The 19,632-nt window shown below is 41.9% G+C and overlaps 2 protein-coding genes across 2 annotated transcripts; both read right to left on the reverse strand.

Annotated features, from left to right (window-relative positions):
• Positions 1 to 2,472: 2,472 nt before the first annotated feature.
• cldn23l (claudin 23-like) lies at positions 2,473 to 3,228 on the reverse strand (the record flags this gene model as incomplete). Its single annotated transcript, XM_079175019.1, has 1 exon — positions 2,473 to 3,228. The coding sequence occupies one exon, from the start codon at positions 3,226 to 3,228 to the stop codon at positions 2,473 to 2,475; it is 756 nt and encodes a 251-aa protein (XP_079031145.1).
• A 2,925-nt stretch (positions 3,229 to 6,153) lies between these two features.
• On the reverse strand, positions 6,154 to 15,392 carry grhl3 (grainyhead-like transcription factor 3). Its single transcript, XM_079174060.1, has 15 exons — positions 15,248 to 15,392; positions 13,548 to 13,722; positions 13,374 to 13,435; positions 12,391 to 12,640; positions 12,034 to 12,273; positions 11,293 to 11,404; positions 11,018 to 11,112; positions 10,348 to 10,506; positions 10,129 to 10,198; positions 9,926 to 10,044; positions 9,060 to 9,085; positions 8,858 to 8,943; positions 8,654 to 8,739; positions 8,374 to 8,438; positions 6,154 to 7,193 (listed from the first exon to the last, which is right to left on the reverse strand). Exons 1-15 carry the CDS (start codon positions 15,262 to 15,264, stop codon positions 7,076 to 7,078), a joined length of 1,680 nt encoding a protein of 559 aa, XP_079030186.1. The 5' UTR covers positions 15,265 to 15,392; the 3' UTR covers positions 6,154 to 7,075.
• Positions 15,393 to 19,632: the final 4,240 nt, after the last annotated feature.

Here is a 19,632-nt window from a genome sequence, read left to right on the forward strand (position 1 = left end):
TTTTTTTTATACATTTCCCAAATATATGTTGCAAGAATCCTGTTTTCACTGAGGCATTTTGCTGTGTTCAGTGTAGATTGATGAGGGGGGAAATCAATTTAGATGATTTTTGCAAAAGGCTACAACAAAGTGTGAAAAAAGTGAGGTCTGTATACTGTCTGAATGCAATGAACGTATAGTGTTACAGCACAGTGTATTTGTTGACACTCACATAGGCAAATTATGAAAAAATAAATAATAATTCAAAGACATTTGTTCTACTGAAGCACACAGTTTACTGGCAAATTCCATTCTATTGTATCAGTGACTCCATTTTTCAAACATCTTTTAATTTCATTCCACTAACTGCCTACATTTACTGTCATTTGTTTTCTCAACCATATAAATTAGTGACTCAGGTCGGTGCCAAATTTAATATATTGAACTTCTAACAACTATGTGTTTCTCTTGCTGTTTCTTGCTGAATGACGTTTGCTGCTGACTGAAAGAACTGCTCTTCAGGACGTGAACTCTTCACATAATGGGGCTCGTTCTGCTAATTCACTGAAGGGACTTTGTCCGCTGTGCGTGGGCTGAGATGGTCTCTGCCGCTCAGCTTTGTGTGGAGACAGGGTCTTTAATTATAGCTTTTTTCTATTGAAACATACCTTAATCTGACTTTACTCTCGATGGCACATAAACTAGGATAAAGCACACAGTGATACACTGCTGAAATGTTTTATTCAATGCAGAATGCACCACCAAGTATGAACACACTGTCATAAGTTAACACCAACGAATCATTTACAAAGAACAAACAACACCCTGCTGTACATCCTCCTCAAACACTTTTCATCTCCTCACTGTTCTGGACGTCGGGAATATCATTCATTAGATGCAGATTTCCCTGCAGGCGGAGAAATTGGCAGATCATTTGTAATGTTGTTACAGTAATGGGACTTACAGGACTGGTCTTTTTTTAATTGCCTCCAGTGATTGAATTGAGAAAATAATAAAAGCAAGATTGCAATTACTGAAAAAATGATTTAAGATTGTTCTCTCCAATCCACAGAACCACATTTACAAGGAAAACAAGATTTCCATCATCGTAAAACTAAGTACCGATGGAATCCAGTTATAACTATATATATATATATCTAAAACAAGCTTGTTCAATAGTCTTTATTCAAAGCCGTAACACTATCTAAGCAACTTATAATTTATCACAAATATTTAAAATTTCACAGTTTTGTTCGGACACAAAAACAGCTAACAGTACAAAGGCATGGCTACAATGTAAAAGGCAGCACAGAGAGATACTTCAGTCATGTTGCAGTTAAAGGCAGCAGGAACTTACTTCTGTAACAATCTTTGTATTCTTTCATTCATCACTTTGAATTTTACACCCAACCACAATTATCACTCTGTCTCCATCAAGATGCAATTACTGTACATCCATCATGCTCATACCTGACCAGTCCATTAATCAAGTAGTGGTAATGTCCTGTGGTTCACAGTAATTTATGAATTGACTAATTACCTTAGTTGGCAGATTTATCAGCTGATGAGTTGAAAGGGACTTTAGTGCCTATGTGTTCAGATTTTCTCTTCTTTACTAATGTTTTAAAGGGAAAATTCAGCTCGTTTTATGTGGATGTCCAATCGGTGTTGATTGTAAATGTGGTCGATCGGAGCAATAAATTCCTCGGCATGTGCTGATTGAATTTAGCTAAATTTGTGGCTGCAAGATCTATTGTTCTTACTGCATCCAGTGCCTTCATTTGACATGACAATGATGTGGTTTGTGGCAAGGAAGAACTACAGGCAGCTTGGATTTCTCTTGGTAGCCAGGGGGCTGAGCTTTAGCTGTAGCTCAAAAACAGAACTTCGTTATCTTTGTTTCTAATGCAAAAAGCAAAAAAGGCGTCCCAAAATATAAATGCAGAGGATGTAATGAACAAGGATGCAGTTTACAGTGTTTTGGCTGACTCAGACATTCAGCTGTATTTATTTGAGCCAGAGTTAACAACCAGGGACAATATGGCCGGCGAGGACCCTCCAGAACCGGAACTGAAAACACCAACTGGTTGTTGTAAGAGTAGCTGTACTTCTTTGAAGTAGAGCAACGACAGTCCTGTAGGGTGGGTGTGTGTATTACTAATGTTGTAGGGACATAAAACTGTGTGTGGGGGGGGGGGGGGACTCGCCTTCCTTTTGAGGACAAAATGCAAGTCCCCAAACCTAAATCATTACAATTTAGGGTTAAAACTTGGTTGAAGGTTAGGGTAAGGTTAGGTTAAGGTTAGAGTAAGGATAAGGATTAGGATTCGGATATGGTTAAGGTAAGTCTCTAGGAAATTAATGTAAGTCAATGTAAGCACCAACTGAATTTATAGCTTCAATTGGCTACATTTACCATCAACACTGATTGGACATTCGCATAAGAGCTGCAAACTTTTACCTTTAAAGTATTTTTAGTGTGAGGTTGACATTCTAACAGCTGACCTCATATACTTCGGTGTCTGGCTTGTTGGTGATCTCGGTACATGAACGACATGCAGGGCAGACAGGTAGCTTTGGGCAGGAAGGGCAAGTCGGGTATCTCGGTCGTTTGAAGCTGAACAGCAGAGCACTGCCTCCCAGCATCTGTAAACATGAACCCAGCCACCCAAAGTAGAGCGAGCAGCCAGGATGCAGGCTGAGGTGAGGGAACCTGGGGTTATTGATCCTCTTATTTGGATCTGCCATCCCCAGTCTTACAAGGTTGTGGGTGTACACCCCGAGTGCAGTCAGGCTCAGCAGCCCGGCCATCAACACCAGGAGTCCACCTGTAGCTGCTACACCTCTCAGAGGTATATCTGTCCAACACCGGACCCCGATACACGCCAGCACAATGCCAGTGCCGCACAGGAACAACGAGGTCAGGATCAAACCTTGTGCCAGGCGAACCCTCGGGTCTCTCCAATATGGACCTGCAACAGGCCAGCACTGCTTCAGCTCTGAGTTCTCCACCTGCAGGCAGCTCTCCCAAAGTCCATCAGAGCGCAGTAAGAGCAGCACCTCCATCGATCCGGACCTGACCCCCGTCACCTGACCTTTTCCTCCTGACCGAAGAAATGACCCCGTGCCTGCCATGCCCAGACGTGTCTGTCCCTCTCTCCACTGAGGTGTGATGGCGGCAGTGAAGACGAGGACCAATCCCAAAGGGGCGAAGACAATCCCCGTCACCATGGAGGCTGGAGTGTGCATCGCAAGTGGTGCAACTCTGGTTCTTTAGAAAGACTCTGCAGATTATAACTAATTAGCCAAAATAAAACAGAGCTGCACAGTACCTGTGCTCAACACTGAGAGTGTTTTCCAAAAGAAAGATGACAGTGGATGCTGCTTGTAATTATTATGTGTCAGTGTCATGGGACCCCTCATAACAGTGTGGATCTGTTCAGAATTCTTTTTTTTTTGTCTTCTGTTGTTTCTCAGTGTTCACATAGAATAAAATCCAGTCACAAATGTCTCCTCTGAGCATACGCTGCCGATCTGTGTCTGTAAAAAAAAACAAAGAACTTAAAACTTCAAATAATTTCTTCACAAAAAGGTGTAATTCAGCTAATAGCAAAATCAAAGGGAGTCAGTACAGTGACAAGAACAGAAGTTCAAAATAGAAATTCATCCATTACCTCTTCGTCAAAACTCTTTTAGCTGCAGATTCTTCATTGTGACAGTCTGAGTGAAGGAGAAAGATTTGGTCAGAGCGGTGCATGTCAGCTCAAAGTGATGGAGAAGAGAGATGGAGAGAGAGAGAGCGAGAGAGAGGGAGAGAGAGATATGAAAGACAACAGAGGTGTGAGGTGGAGCAGAGACGAGCGCTCCGGCCGCTTGAGAAAGCAGAAGGAGGTTCGGCTTCACTGCTCCACCGCTAGACAGGAAAAGATCAAATGGTCGATATCTGTCTCTGTTGCTAGGATACGCTAACCTGGCCAGTCTCAACGTGACAGTGTGTGTGTTGCTTTATTTATCATAAAACCTAATGGGACTCCTGTCTGTACAAGACCTGATCAGCTTGTGTATTGGCTTGTAACAAATGTTGGCATGTTTGACTTCTGTCGTGCATTTGTGTGTTTTGTGTGTGTGTGTGAGCAGGAGGGTGTGTTGTTGTTTTCTCAAAGCTTGACAATTGATGGCAAACAATGACCTTGTAAGAATTTAGTTTGGTTGGTGATGTCAGGCCAGTGTCTGAATGCAGATCGAGGTCCAGAGGAGGAAAGAAAGAAACATTGCCCTCTGGGACCAAGACAAAACAACTTGAAGACATGTGGGACTAATGCAGATCAACAAACACACACACACACACACACACACCATCACACACTCACACACACACACACACACACACACACACACACTCACACACACACACACACACACATACACAAGCATCTATAATCAGTAAACATCTTTGTCAAACAAACACACACAACAGTGATAACATGATGACGTCTTAGATAAGAAAAAAATATGACGACATATGACGCCAACTGTTTCTGAGTTTCTTCTGTTTGTTTTTTTTAATGTTGATTTAATCCTAAAATGTAGTATTTACAAGCAAGACATACAATAGAAAATCTAACTAATTTATGTCACTGGTGAACTGGCAACTGTGGAAAATTAATTTGTAAGCCAAAAATCAGCTTGTATTTGTTTTGGTGCACTCTGGAGAGGATGCTCAGCCTACATGAATTCTATTTGTAAATTTGATCTAATTAATGGTAAGATATTTCCCTGCTGGAAATGTCACTGAAGGGTTACTGATATTTAGACTGACCGATCACCCTTGAAGGCACTGGGGAATTTAATTTAGAAAAGATCAAAGACAACCGAGTGGATATCAGTCTAAGAATAGACAGGAGAGATTTACTGAACTACGCCAGGATGCACAAGAATGGAATACACCGGAACAAACTAGAATATTAAATAAAATAGAAATGTGCCATGAAAATGCATGTCCGGATGTTGTATAAATCTGTGAGTAGAGTGTAATTTCATAAACACATAGCTGTTGTCAAGTGTCATCTGTGTCTAGAATCACAGTGTATGTTAACATTGCAATTAGAAACATGGCATCATTTCCTGCGCTGCTACCAGAATGTTTTGGCTTTGATGGGAAAGAGAGATGACGACACAAGAGGATCGGAGAGACCTGACCCAGCTGTCAGGACATCAACTGCTTCTCTGCTGCAACTCTGTTATCACTAAGCCGCATTTGTATTTGTTTGTAATGCTTATTACAAACAAATACAAACAGCAGTGACTTCACCAGATGCTGCGTTTGTTTTGATGCAGAGACGGCAAGAGGGATATGGTGTGGGAACATCTGCAGAGAGGCACAACATCCAAGAGGCTTATCATGAATTGAAAATGATGGATATACTAGTCGGGTTATTAATAGCCCAAACACTTTCTCTCATGCAGGCACATTTTCTAGCGAATGCAAACACACAAAGAGACGCAGTCCACATAGTCTGAGTTACTTACCATTCAGGAGGGGTTGTTGGTTTCTCACTGCAGATCTCCGGCTGCCTCCCTGCTCTCATCTGAATGGCTAACATGTTTCTCTCTCAGGCGGGAGATGGAGCGGCCACCTCTCCGTTATTCTTGCTCTCTCTTCCTTCCCGTTTATCCCTGCTTCAGCAGCCTCCCCGCCCGTCTCTGCCTCTGTTTGTCCTTTTGTCTGCGCCTGTTTTTGTCTGCTTGCCCCGACCGTCTGCCTCTCTGTCTCACTTTCTGTGTGTGCGTGTAGTGCCTCTCTCTCTTTGACTTGCTGAAGGATGTGTGTGTTATATCTAGGACAGGATTGCCTCTCCCTGTTGCCAGTGTCACCAAATAGGGAAAGCTTTTCTTCTTCAACGCATGTGTGCTGCCTAGTTGGATTGTGAACCCCCCCCCCCAAGACCCAGACGTACCAAAGAAACAAAACAAAAGACCGAACCTCTCTCATGCAGATAGGATACGTGCTTTTGTTTGATCTGTAGAGAGAACTGAATCAGCTGTCTCTATAGTTCTAATATGCGATTATTATGGAGAGATGAGAGAAAACACACACAAACACCAGTAATAATTGATCCTTGGCTAGCTTTTAAATTAGATCTGTATGTATAATTAAGAGACAGCCACAAAACCTATTATGCATTTTCTTTATTTTCGTACAAAAGAGGCAAGATGTGACTAATACAACCAGAATTGCCATGATATAATAATGAAATATTACAGGGATACATGCTTGTTTTGAAATGATGCATAACGTAAAAGGGGGAAAAAAATCCTACAACTTTTTACACAGACACAAACACATACATACACACACACATACTATAAAAAAAAGTCCTCTGGCAGGCCTCGGGGTTTGGGGGTTTGAACTGTTTCCAGGAAAACTCTGGGGTTACACTGTAAAGAAAGGAAATGTCCACAACTCTGAACAAAATGATGGCCAATACTAACTATTATCCTAACTATTTGGTTTTATGGGTGGAAATGTCTGACTTTAGGTTCTGAATCAAACCATCGGGCCATTTTAGTCGTGAAACTAACAGGAACCTACAGGAAGATATTTATGGCAGTGAAAAAAACATCATAAGTAGGTTGTGGGTGAGGAAACGCACCATTGGCTCTTGTAGAAGAAATGATGGATACATTAAAAGCAGCAAGAATAGCAACCTCTGAAAATGCTGAAAAATACACAAATCATGTGCAGAGCTCTGTAAAAAAAATTGAAATACAATATGTGGAAAGTTTATAAAACACTGTCATATTAAGTTCTATTTACATGATATATACACAGGATGCTCATATCATAATTGCTCTTACGTTACAATTCAAATAACAAAATCATGGGGCGAGTGGTATTTACAACATCGAGAAAACGAATTGGCTTTTTCAACCGAAATCTTAAAAACTGCTCTCTCTCTCTCTCTTCAGCCCAGTTCTCTCATTGGTTTTGGCAGTCCACAGCTGACATTGTCTTTGACTGAGCAGTGCTATTAGAGATGGTTCAAACAGGCAGCGAGGATTCGTTACATTCTTCAATGGAGCGGGCTTCTTGCTCTCATACTTCAATGAGGGTGATCTGGAACTGACCGCTGACGACCTCGGACATCTCAATGAGGAAGGCCGACTGGTTGGTGTAATGTTGGATGATGTTGTCGTCCATGTTGACGAAAATCCTGAAGAAGAGACGAGCAAGGTTATCTCAGTGATTGCAAGGAAAATGTGCTGCACGGAAAAAGGGCCAAATTGCCTTAATAGTGTGTCTCTTTTCACTTAAGTGTGACATAGGCAACAGGTCGCCAGAGTTTGTTTGGTTTAAACGCATGTCATTCCTTTGTAGGACGATTCTTGTTGCAACAACAACAACAACAACAACAGAGGTAGTAAATCAGGTCACTCTCTTCCTTCTCGACCAACGCTAACCTTTAAATCTTTAAGGATTTAATGACTGAGGTAACCAGCGGCTCATGCATTCTGCCTGCAGCGACAGGGTTGATTGAAGACAAGAGCGAAAGAGGAGGGAGGGAACAGCAAGGAGAATGTAACCCAACCTGTTAGCTTAGCTGCTCCCCCTCAAATGACAGCTGCCAGCAGCAAGCAGGAAACCGCAGAAAAATCACCCAAAGGTGTTTCAGTCTCAAGAAAAAGCCCTCTGATCTCCTCTGTTATTTTACAGGAGGTGACCCCAGACTATTATCAGTTTGACAGCAACTGGCTGTGCGAGTTACAGTCGATGCATCATTTGGAAATTCTGCTAACCTGTGCTGGCAAGGATGTTAATAACTTTACAAGAAGATCTGTGTGAGTAATCAGTCACGAAGAGAAAAGGTGACCTTTCCATTACCACTGGAGTGCCACCTTTTTTTTAATGAATCTAAAGCACCGACAATCAGCGCAGGAGACGGGCAGTGCGTATAAACTCGTCTGACCTAACTCAAAGTTCAGCTGATAGAAATGTGACTCGTGACAGATTAAAAAAAGATCACAACTTGATGGACAACCTTTAGGTAGTAACTGGAAGCCACTAGATATCTCTTTCAACACCAAAATACTTCCTGATGCTCCGATTAGGCTATGAAAACATAAAGGCAACAATTGACCATGACTCATCTGTAAGACTTTTGAAATCTTTTCATCCTCCCTCAGTCATCTGTCTTTCTTTCGGAGGAGCTGCAATTAACACATTCCAGGAAACCGAGCCAACTAACCTACCTACCCAGTCTGACGACATGACTTTCCTTAAAGGAGAATGAGATTAAAAGCACAAACTAAGCCCTGCATTTATGCACATCGTCTGTGTCAAATGCACTATTTTAAACCAACTTAGACATAACAAAGAAATAATGAGTTACTCACCCTCTCTTGCACTTCTTGTAGATTTTTCCGATGGTGTCTTTTTGAACACCGTACTTTTCTGAAACCTGAGTAAAGAAAAGGAGCGTGAGAGTTAGCATGATCTCCTGCTGAAAGAAAGACAATGTACTTGAGAGATAACGTAGGGTAACACATGTGAGCATGATGTGAGTTTTTTGGAAGGCAACAACCGAGACAAGGGGGAGGTGTGTGTGTGTGTGTTTATATCCACCTCTGAAATCAGGTCAGATAATACAGTTTGAAGTCTGAGTTTGTTACTTACAGCTTCCCGTAGGCCTGAAACGGTTGGCGCGCTGAGCATGAGCGCATCAAACACCTCGTCAGCGTGCGTCCTCACGTACAGCAGAACTATTGGAAAGCGAGAGAAGGAATTAAAACATTTAGCTAAAAAGACGAGGAAAGCTAATTGGCTCATTGTTGATTGCATCTTCTTTTTCTCACTTTAGACTTTTAGTTTTCCACGTACCTCTTTGTGGGTCTTCTCTGCGGGCTTGTTTGCTTGGTGGAGAGCTGATCTGGTCTCTCTCTGGATACAATCTCTTCATAGAACTCCTGGGGAAAACACAACAGACGTTCACGTTAGACTAAAACAGCCACTATGTGTTTATTCAGAAATAACTGGCTGTGACGTACGGCTGTTAATGTCGCCATGTGCTTTCGACGCTCACCTTTCAACCTCGTCCACGGGAGGGGCCTAGAGAGACAAAGAGAAAAACAGAGAGGAGACCAGAGATCTGATTAGACACCACTCCACTGATAAAAGCATTGCTTGAAGTCACCTTTCCCACCGTCATCTGTGCGCAATACCGTCAAAGAAGAATGTTATCATTACTTTAAGACTGCTTTTCCCATAACCTCTAAACTGCGTAAGCGTGGGCACTGATGGAGAGACACAGATAGGACGCTTTATTGTGCCAGCCAATCAAAGACCTTTACTGCCATTCACAGCAGACTCTCAGGTATTGTATCATGAAGTTATTTTGTAATTGCTGGTTTAATTTTTCAACAGTTTCACTCACTGTAAATCAGGAGAGTTGTATCTAAATGAAATCCACCGTTTTCCCCCTACACACTCGCTCTAACACATGTCCCTATTGACTCCACGGTGTGAGTAAACTGGCCTGTCTGAACAGCACTCTCAACTCACTGTTTTTGCAATTGTGTGTGAAAAAAAACCCCCTGAGAATATGAGGGCTGGCCCATACTGTGTGTCAGGTGTCTGTGAGTTGTTGCACCAGGTGTGCGTGTGTTTTTGTGTGTAAGCCCCCATAGCTTAATCTCAGTGTCAGTAGCTGTAGCGGCTTGTACTTCTGCCTGGTTTCGACTCCAATTAGCTCATCTGATCCCAAGTCTGTGTTTCGCCTCACTTTCGCTGACACCACCCCCTCCCCTTCCCACCGCATACTTTCCCACAGTTTTTTCCCTGCCTCTCTCGTGCCTGTGCTACTGCCTACAGGGATACAGGGGTCGTTAACATGATTCACTCAACACAGGAGGAGACGAGAGGAGACGAGATAGTTAAAGGGGGACCTACCATGCGCTGTAAGCTGGAGAGGTGTGTTTCTGGAATGAAGAGAACTGGCTGGGTGATGTGATCATCCAGGGTTTGGAAGAAGGTACAGTCGCTGGAGCTGCTCACTAAAGACTTGTTGGCTGGAGACAAAAGCAGAAGTTAGAATACACTCTCTCAAACGGATGAAATGTCTTTAAGACGTGCTTTCTGTTGGCAACACTTACTGTTGGCATCTGGCTTCACCCTCCTTTTGCTTCTCTTCCTCTCCTCATCACGCATCTTCCTCTCAGCACCCTGAGAGGACACACGATCACATGGTTACAATAATTACTTTGACTCCAAAAATTGCCAAATGTTGTATGTGTGTGTGCGTGCGTGCGTGCGTGCGTGCGTGTGTGTGTGTGAGAAAAGACGAATGAATGGATAAGACACAAGCTACATACCTTATCGCAGAAAATCTTGACCTGGCAAGCGGCTCTGTGCAGGAGCTGGTTGGTTCCCGAGCTGAAGTCGTACGTGTCGATCTGCAGGTTTAGAGGCAGGCCTTTAACTCCCTTCTGAGCCGAGAAGTCTGTGCTGAGGGAGTTGATGCCGATGTAAATCTGTGAGGAAAGGAGTAGGTAATTTAAGTACGTCATGTCGTCATCATGTTTTTAACCACTGATATTGTTTCTGCATGTCATTCCATTATGTACACAATTAAAAAAAAGAGACCTCAAACGTGTTTCTCTCTGACGTCCAATTTTTCTTATTTGTTTATTCATTAAAGCACAGTCTTAGACCTCTCTATTCTCACATTTTCTGCTGATAATTTCACTTCTTCCTGCTTTTTTTTTTCCACCTGCAGCAGGTTTGGTGGCCCCGCCCCAGCGCCTTTGGGCCGCAGAGAAGCTCGTACAAGCCGTCGCGGCTCTCGCCCGCTGTGGTGACAGGAGCCTCGGGGCCAAACACATTTCTGGGATTCCTCCCCAGCCACTCCTTCTCCTCTCCACCTCCCTTTTCTACCTTTCGTCTATTTTCTTCTAAATCCTCCACCTGTTCTGTTCCTTCCCTGGCCTTACATAGCCAGGTTATATAAAACATATTTGCATGCTTCTGTGTACATGTGTTTACCTTGGCCTCTTCATTGGGGTTCCACACAAAGGAGAGAGCGTTGAAGGACAACTCCTCTACGTTGCTAATGCCGCTGAAAACTTCTTTGTAGTCCGCTATGAAAGGGGAAAGAAAACACATTTTCAATCTTCTTTACATGTTAATAGATAAGAGTGATGTGTCGATTCTCTTACGTAACATATCACAGCACAGTGAGGGAATCTTTCACTTTCGTGTCTGTTAACAGGTGTACAGCGATGTTGCATGCGTATTTTTTGTACGTGTGACGAACATACCGATGTCAATGACCCTCTGCTTGGCGGTTGGCTGACGTGCGTGCCAGTGATTCCAAAAGCGGAGCTGCATTTCGGGGTTCTTGTCATTCTCAAACACAGCCATCACCACTGTCTGAAGCGGAGAAAGAAAGTTGACAGAAAAGCAGACGATTAGGTACGTTTGCCCAAACTGAGTGGAATTCTTTCACCGGCCTAGATGTCGAAGAATCTCCGTTTCATTTATCACTCCAAATCCCCCCTTTTCTCACCACATTGTCATCTAGCTATTTGCAGTAAGCTGGTGTGTGTTTGTGTGTATTCTTATCCTCTGATTCGCTTGACAAAGAAAAGGCTTGTCGCCTATGTTTTAAAACCACACCACACCTCCTCCCCTGTCCTCGTCCACTCCTCCTTTTCTCCACTCTGTTGTGGAGTTGAGCTGAGCTCCGCTGCACTCTGGCCTCATTACACCAGCGTAAGGATAAATTATACAGGGCAGGACACTGTCATTTTAATGGTACCACCCCAGTGTGCAGGGTGTCAGCAGGGAATTAGTCACAGAGGAGCTGGCTCCAAGGGAGGGACATGTTTTTGGGATGGGTTGGCTTGGTGGCACGCAAAGAATTTTGGTGTCAATCATGCGCCAGTTTAAAAAAGCCTGAAGGGAAGGATGCCACTAAGAACAATAGTCACCAGTAATAACAGGACAACTCTGGAGAATGATTTCAACATTTTTCCTGACAATGTGTCCCAATGACTCACCTTGACTTTAGTGGCAGTGAGGCAGGCACTGCTGTCCACTCCCTGGAGAGTGATGGGGTAGAACTGGCCCTTGTTCAGGTAGACCATGGGCAGCTCACTGGACTTGTAAGAAGAAGCCAAAGGAGCTCCCAGGGAAAACTGGAACTCATTCCTGAACCTCTCTGGTGGAGAGGCGGTGTAGGAGCCTGAGTAGACCGGGCTGGACTGGCCTTCGGTGAAGGGATCGTTATAGGGAAGAGTCTGAAATTCACAAAAAGACATTTGTTAATGAAAGGAAAGAGGGAGAGGCCCGGAGAAATACCAAATAGAACACATGGGGAACAGGGCTTAGCTTTTAAATAATGAAGCTAAATTTACCTCGGTGCTATGATCGGGGAAAGAACCGGTCAGCAGGGAATCAAAGATGATGCTGAGCTCCTGCTTGTCATAAGGGTCTGCCACGACGCTGGTCAGCGTGGCGTAGGTGTCTGAGGCGGTGGGAGCAGAGATAGGCAGTGAGGCGTTCTGCTTGGATTCCAAAAGCTCTTGGGAATGGCACTCAGAGAGGATCTTCATGACGTTGGTGGACGCCTCCAATGAACCAAGCTCATTGGTGTTGGTTAGATGCCTGGCCGAGTGAGAAAAAAAAGAGATCTCTATGACTACTCCGCCAAGGTACCAAGAGAGCAAGGAAGCAAACAACCGTTAAGTGACTAACTGTGTTAAACATGACATAAGCCTGCAGACAGCCTGTGCAAATATATAACAGTCCGCAAAAGCACACACAGCTACTGCAAGGTGAACTTGCAGAAAGACGCGGTTTGAGTCTGGGTGGGTACTATTTGTCTCTTAATCCATCTTTTTTTCTTCTCTGTGTTTGAGTTTCCCTGTTCAAAATGTCTGAGGGGACAACGCTGCGCCCCAACAATGGCCGTTTCTCACCCACCTAACAAGATGTAGGAATGGAGAGCTCAGTGAAGACAGAGGGAGGCCTGTTGTGAAACTCTTTAAGCAAAACAGAGACGATGATAGAGAGAGGAGAGATGGATGGAAGGACTGGAGAGGTAGACAATGATCCCCCCTGACTATGTTTGACTTGGGGATTACCCGCTCACATGTTTATGGCCTCCCAAAGCCCTGCCTTTCTTTTTAACGCCCTCTCTAATACATTTTATTCAGTGACATCAGGGGATGGAGACAAGCTGAATCATGCAGCTTTTCTTAAAATTACTGTGAATAGATTTTGAAGATTTTCTTTTTTATCTAGATTTTTGGGGTGATTTTGCTAAAAAAAAAACGATTTATATAAAAACATGTAAAGGATTTTACAACAGCAACAGTTTGGTAAACTTGTGTCTTACCTATCTGTTTTGCAGATGTTGCCAATACGGTGGCTGGGAACAATCTTCTGATCTTTCTGGTTCTGGAAAATTAAAAAGATTTCATTTTTTAAGTGATCGGAGGTAGAAAGTTAGAATTAATCTTGGGGTTAACATTGAGTTAAGTTTTCATTACTACTAATTCCACTTGTATACCTTGCACTGTTCATAAAGCATGGTTAAGGCGGCCATGTCGTCTCCTGGGTGGAGTCTGGATTTGGAGGGGTTCTGCTCGAGGATAGGGCTCTCCAGGTAGGACCAGGAGTCCATGTCGTAGTTATTGTAACGGTTATAGTTGAAGTTCTCGCTCTGAAAGACCAGTCCCAGAGTCCTGCAGAGTGGAGAAAAGAGTTGACAGTGATTGATTAGATTGACGACTCAAAATATACTGTAAACAGAAGAAAAAGGGTAAACATGTAGAATTATCTAGCGGTCTATAATAACTATATTCAAGTAATTTAAATGCTTATTTGACACGGACAGAGTGAGGGTACGTTTAACAGCAGTACCTGAGCCGCAGGATGCTGCACATACTTGCCTCTGAGCATGGACGGTTTCGATTGCAAAACCACAAAGCTGAGTAACATCGCTCAAAAGCAATGGTGTCAAAAAGACTTAAAAAAGCCAAGGGCCACCCACTAACACACTACACACACACACACATCTTGTGGTTTCTGGTTGCTGGAGTTGTGAAAGGACCAAAAACTACATTGTTGAATCCTATATAAACTCTATTATTTGCATAGAATTTAAAAGAGATGACAAGATGTTCTTACAAAGTGAATGGATAACCACACGTGGGGAGTTCTGGCTTTCCATACCACTCGTGAAAAAAAATAAAAAGGGTGGGGGAGGGGGGAGGGGGGGGGGGGGGGGGTCAGAGGATTGAATTTGTTTGGAAAGACTCACGGTGACATTGGATTTTAAATATCCTGCCTACCAGAAAAATCCCCCTTTGGAGTTTACCTGAAGTAGCTAATGAACAAATAGCTGCAGTTTACTCTGGATAAACAGATAATTAAATGTGCTGACAGGAGGAAAAGACCACAGGTGTTCCCAACCACAACAGAACCACAGCTTAGGGAGAAATCCAGTGGTTTCTCACAAGGATTAATGAAAGAGTGCTGCATTCAAATGCCCACCCCTGGAATACAAGACATTCTGTATTTGCATATCGAATACTGTGCATTATAACATTAGATTATAGCTTTTGTTTATGTCTGTTTCCTTGATATTTCAGCTACAACACAAATACTAAAACTAACCTCATACACCTGCTCTAAGGTGCACCTGTCTCTCCTTCTCGCACCGAGCAGCCTCAATAAACACCACACAACTACATTGCTTATTCTCCATTTTACCCTAAAACCAGCTGAGTGCAGATGTTTTTACACAGACACAGAGGACGGGGCGGGGGTGGGGGGCTCGTGTCTAGGGTTTCCCCATTATGTAATTCAATGCATTACATGCTGTCATTGCCTTCTGTCTGTGTCCAACACCTCAAGAGGAGATTCTTATTTCCCGGTCTCCTTTTGTGCTCTGTGGCCCCTAGGTTAGTAACAACGCAAGCCGAAACAGACCCACTACCACCACAGACCAAATTGTGTGTGTGTATGTGTTAAAACTATCCATATCAATTTCCCCTGCAAAACACCCCTTTCTTAAAACAGCCATCTTTCACATGGGGGTCTCATTGCAAATAGGAAGAAGGGGGGTTTCTGTCCCCACAGACAAAAAAAAACAAAAACATCAACTATTTAACTAAGTTTATATCAAAATGTTTTCCATTTTGTGAAAGAAAATCGTGATAAAGCAAACATTTTATGATATGAAACAAATATGCTCACAGAACTTACTCAGTCTCTTTGGTCATGTCTCCAATCCAAGTCAGCCGGAATAGGTTCCTTTAATTTCAACGCTTGGCAGTTTGTTTGAGCTTCTCTCTCTCCTGAGTCAGTGAGTATATCAGTCTAGCGGAGGAGATCAGTGACACACAGATGAGTCAAGTGTTGTGATTCCCTCTGAGCCGGGCCCAGATTTATTTCATGCCAGCAGTGAGTTTCCCTCTCCTCTCTGATTGGCTGAGAGGAGTGAAACAGGTGTCTGATAGGACAGGTGTAGGATCATTAACTCTTCACAGGCTGGAGAGAAACTGGCTTGCATGTGTATGAGTGTGTTCGGCCAAGAGAGCACTTTGCAAGACAATCCTAGGCAGGAGCGTTTTGAATCTCATTATGGTAGTGAATAAAAGAGTGAGATTGGGGATCCCAGAGGTGTGATATGTTTAGTAATGACTATGAGAAAAGCCTGGAACTCAGCTTTAACATGTTAATAGTTTTTCAGTATCATTTTTCACTCTCCCCCTTTATTTCCATGTCATGCACAGGTTTTGGTTTCTTCATTTTCTTGGGATCAAAAGATGGGAGAATGTATTTAATAGAGAGGTGGGCTGAAAGGAAGCTTATATCGTAAATGATGATTTTGAACCAAATGAAAGTGAAGCATTACTGGAATTAAAAATGTGCATTTAGACAGAAAAAAAATACATTCAAACATTTAAAAAATGAACATTGAGATTTTTGTTAAATTTAGAATTGCAGCCAATGTCTGTATTGGGTAAACATGTACATACATGTTGTTTTTCTTTCCCTTTTACACAATAACCCTAACCTGTACTTTTAAAGTATTTAACTTTTTTACATACTGACTTGTGCCTAAATAAATACTCACTTACTTGCTTAAGTAAAAGTAGCAATACCACAATTTAAAAAAAAGTTATAGTCCTGCATTCATAATGATACTTAATTAAAGGTACTTAATTTTTATTTTAGAGGTTTATACTATTACATATACTATATTACTGGGTTTATTATTGTCATTAATGTGTACAGTACATTACAGTACAGTTTTTTAAAAGCAAATTTTAGCTACTTTACATGTTGTTCTATTTTGATCTATAAAAATAATTTGATAAAATGATCAGTGAAGTAATGTGGTGGAGTTAAAAGTACAATATGTATTTAATAATTCAGAGACAAGCCTTGGGAAATGAATGGAGACGGATTTGACGAGGTTGACTACAAACTGTGATCATGATCATGACTTCAAGATGTGTTCACTTTCACAATGACTTCACAGCAAAACACACAGACACACACAAACACACACTTTCCTAGCAAGAAAAGTCAAAGCTCGCATGTCGTTTTATCAGGAAGCCAAAAGCAGAGGTCTTCATGTTAGTCAGGTGTATTATCTTCCACCCACACACTGCACACGTACACAAACACGCAAAAAGAAAGTAATGTGCATGTGTATAATTGCATGCGGCTGTTTATCTGTTCATTTGTGTGTGTGCGTGCGTGTGTGTGTGTGCGTGTGTGTGTGTGAGCACTTGTTGGGACTGGCACCTGAGGGAATCTGGCGTGATAACACACAAGGGTGCGTGCTGTGCAGCTTGCCCACACACTCACACACACCCTCAGAAATATAACACACACACATAGACACAAAGCCCTAGAGGGCAAGTTGGCATCGAATCAAGAGCGTTCGGAGAAAGAAGCAAGACTTTCTGTGTACGGTTGGCACACCTTCATTACGCCACGCTATATGTCCTGAAGTGCATATTTAAAATGAATTGAAATGATTTAAAGCCCCATCTCTGTCTACTGCACTATCTAAATGTAATTGAATACAATATCATATTCCAAATATTGTAAGACATTATAGTGTATAGACTGTAGAACCATAAGTTCTTAAAGAGAAAGAAGAGAAGAGGATGTAACATGGACGTGGGTCAACGCCACTTTCACTTTTCAGCAGCTCGTTGACGGTGTGAACGGCTTCTCTCACCTGTGGTTTCTTTCTCTCTCACCCCATCTTATTTGTATCTCTCCGTCCCTCATTAGTGCTCTGTGTTTAACATATCAAACTGTTAAACCCATTCATTCTCATTTCAGTCTCTCTATTTCTCTCTCTGCACTTCAACCGCAGGAAAAAATCAAAGAAGGCCCCGATGAACACAAATAACCATGCATTCTGAAACAAATGTTACTTCATTCTGACAACAATATATTGCTCTAAAATTTGCTATGAAGTTGAAACAGCAACTGCTAAATTCTTGACTGTTAACATGGGCGGCAAGTTCTTAATTTATGTTTACTCACATGAAACCTGAAAAAGATAGCAATTATCAATCATCATGAATGTGACCTTTAGTTGGGATTGTAAAGATGTAAAATGAAAGTGTAATTACCAGATCATTTCTTGAGAATTCAAAGGTTTCCTGAATGTAATTAATTCATTATGTAATTATGAAATTATGAAAGCGGCGACACTGTTTGATCAGCCAACTTCCAATGAATTGATGTACATTATTCTGTCAGTTTAACATCACTAGAGCACAGCAGGTCAACTGAACATGCAAAAAAGAACACATTCTACATATATGGAAAATAAAGATAATGACAATAAATTAACAATATATAAATATTTGCTTTGATTTAAAGTTCTTTCAATGAAGGGACAATTTTTTTTATATAATATCTTCTAAATCAAATTGTTTCTTCCAGAAAACTTCTAAGGAAATTATCAGGAAGTTATGAACCAGTAAAACCAAATGTGGTTTGAGTGTGAGCTTGCAGAACACAAACCCATGCTGACAATAAGAGGACATGCTTTCCTTTTATATTACCATATGATATGTTTTAATGTTTTATCTCTGCAGGAAAATTAGAAAGGTAAGCTTGCAACAAGGAAGTCAAGTTTTGTCTTTGCTACTACACACATAGAGTAAGGAGAGAAAATGCACCTCTACACAAACACTAACACTGGCCTGTGTAAAGATCTATTAAACTTATCTTGGAAATCTTCTCTTCAGTGTTGAAACTTTCATGTCTGATTGTGTAAAAGTGTTAATGGCCCCGTAGAGATCTCTGGCCAAATCCGACGGTGGGAACGATGGGGAAGCGTAAGATTGATGGATGTCACAAGATGTTCAAACGACTTCCTTTCAATGCCTTGAAACTCACCCATCGGAGTAGGAAACCAAGACCCAAGTGTCCTTGTGCTTTGGTCTGTTGTGTGACTGTTTGTGTGAGGGTGCATGTGAGTGCATAGCCATGCATGGTCACACACAAACAGAGATCAGCGCTGGCTCTACGCACCACTGCTGCCGAAAAGGAGCTCTCTCATCACCCACCCCTCTCCTCCCACTCTATCTCTCTTTCTCTTTTTCCTGTCTACCATCGACTCTTCCTTTCACCTAGCCTACTTTTCCTGCTCCTCCTTTCCCCTATGACTGTTTGACCACTCAATCCTATCCTGCTCTTACTGCTTGAGAACATTCTCATCATGACTCCAAACATAAAGATGATGCAAATTATTCTCTAAAACCACAATAAATAAGTTGCTTTTGGTGAAGAAGGTAAAGTAAATAGATGTGGATTATTTTCTCGATTTGTTTTCCAACTTCCTTCACAGCACACATATCTCTCCATCTCACTCTATGCCTCTCCAACTGCTTTAATGCCTGGTTTGTCATGGAGGAATGTGTGCTGAGGGTTGACAGAGATATGAGGAGCCCGGGGCATGTTTCTCTCTATCGGCTCCTCACATTGACGAGTGGTGCACCTGTTACCGTAAAGCCCTGGCGTGTTTACCATATTTAAAATAACGCCACTTCCTTCTCAACTATTTTCATTTTCCACCCATGTTCTGTGAAACATAAAGAAATCGATGTGGTTTTAAAATAAATGTAGGATCCAAGATGTCCAAGCATCTCTCACGACAGTCAACATTTTGCAAGCTTACAACACTGAACATTGCTTCTGTGTCTTAATAGAAATGCAAAAAAATGTTAAATCATTTAAAAGCATTTTGCTTGTCATTTTACATGACATAAAGCAGTTAAGCTGCCTTAACAATTGTACTTTCTAAAAGGGAGTTTCTTTTTTGTTACAGCTCTGACACAAGCGCACATGGGGCGGATTAGAAAAGTATTTGCGTTGTTCATCATGTATGTATTTGTGGAACTGTAGATCTGGTATAAATTAAATAAAGTTTAAAAAAAAAAAAAGGGTAAAGTATTATGCTTCTATTCAACAAGAACCACAATTTACACTAGTAACTCCTCAGTATTGAACTAGATATCAACTAAAGTTATTATTTTTGCAGATGTTTTAAGAGTCAAACACTTATTCTGGAGCATTACACATTAATGTAATTGTCTATGATGAGAATTATT

This window comes from Pholis gunnellus (assembly GCF_910591455.1).
Source record: "Pholis gunnellus genome assembly, chromosome: 15".
Taxonomy (NCBI): domain Eukaryota; kingdom Metazoa; phylum Chordata; class Actinopteri; order Perciformes; family Pholidae; genus Pholis; species Pholis gunnellus.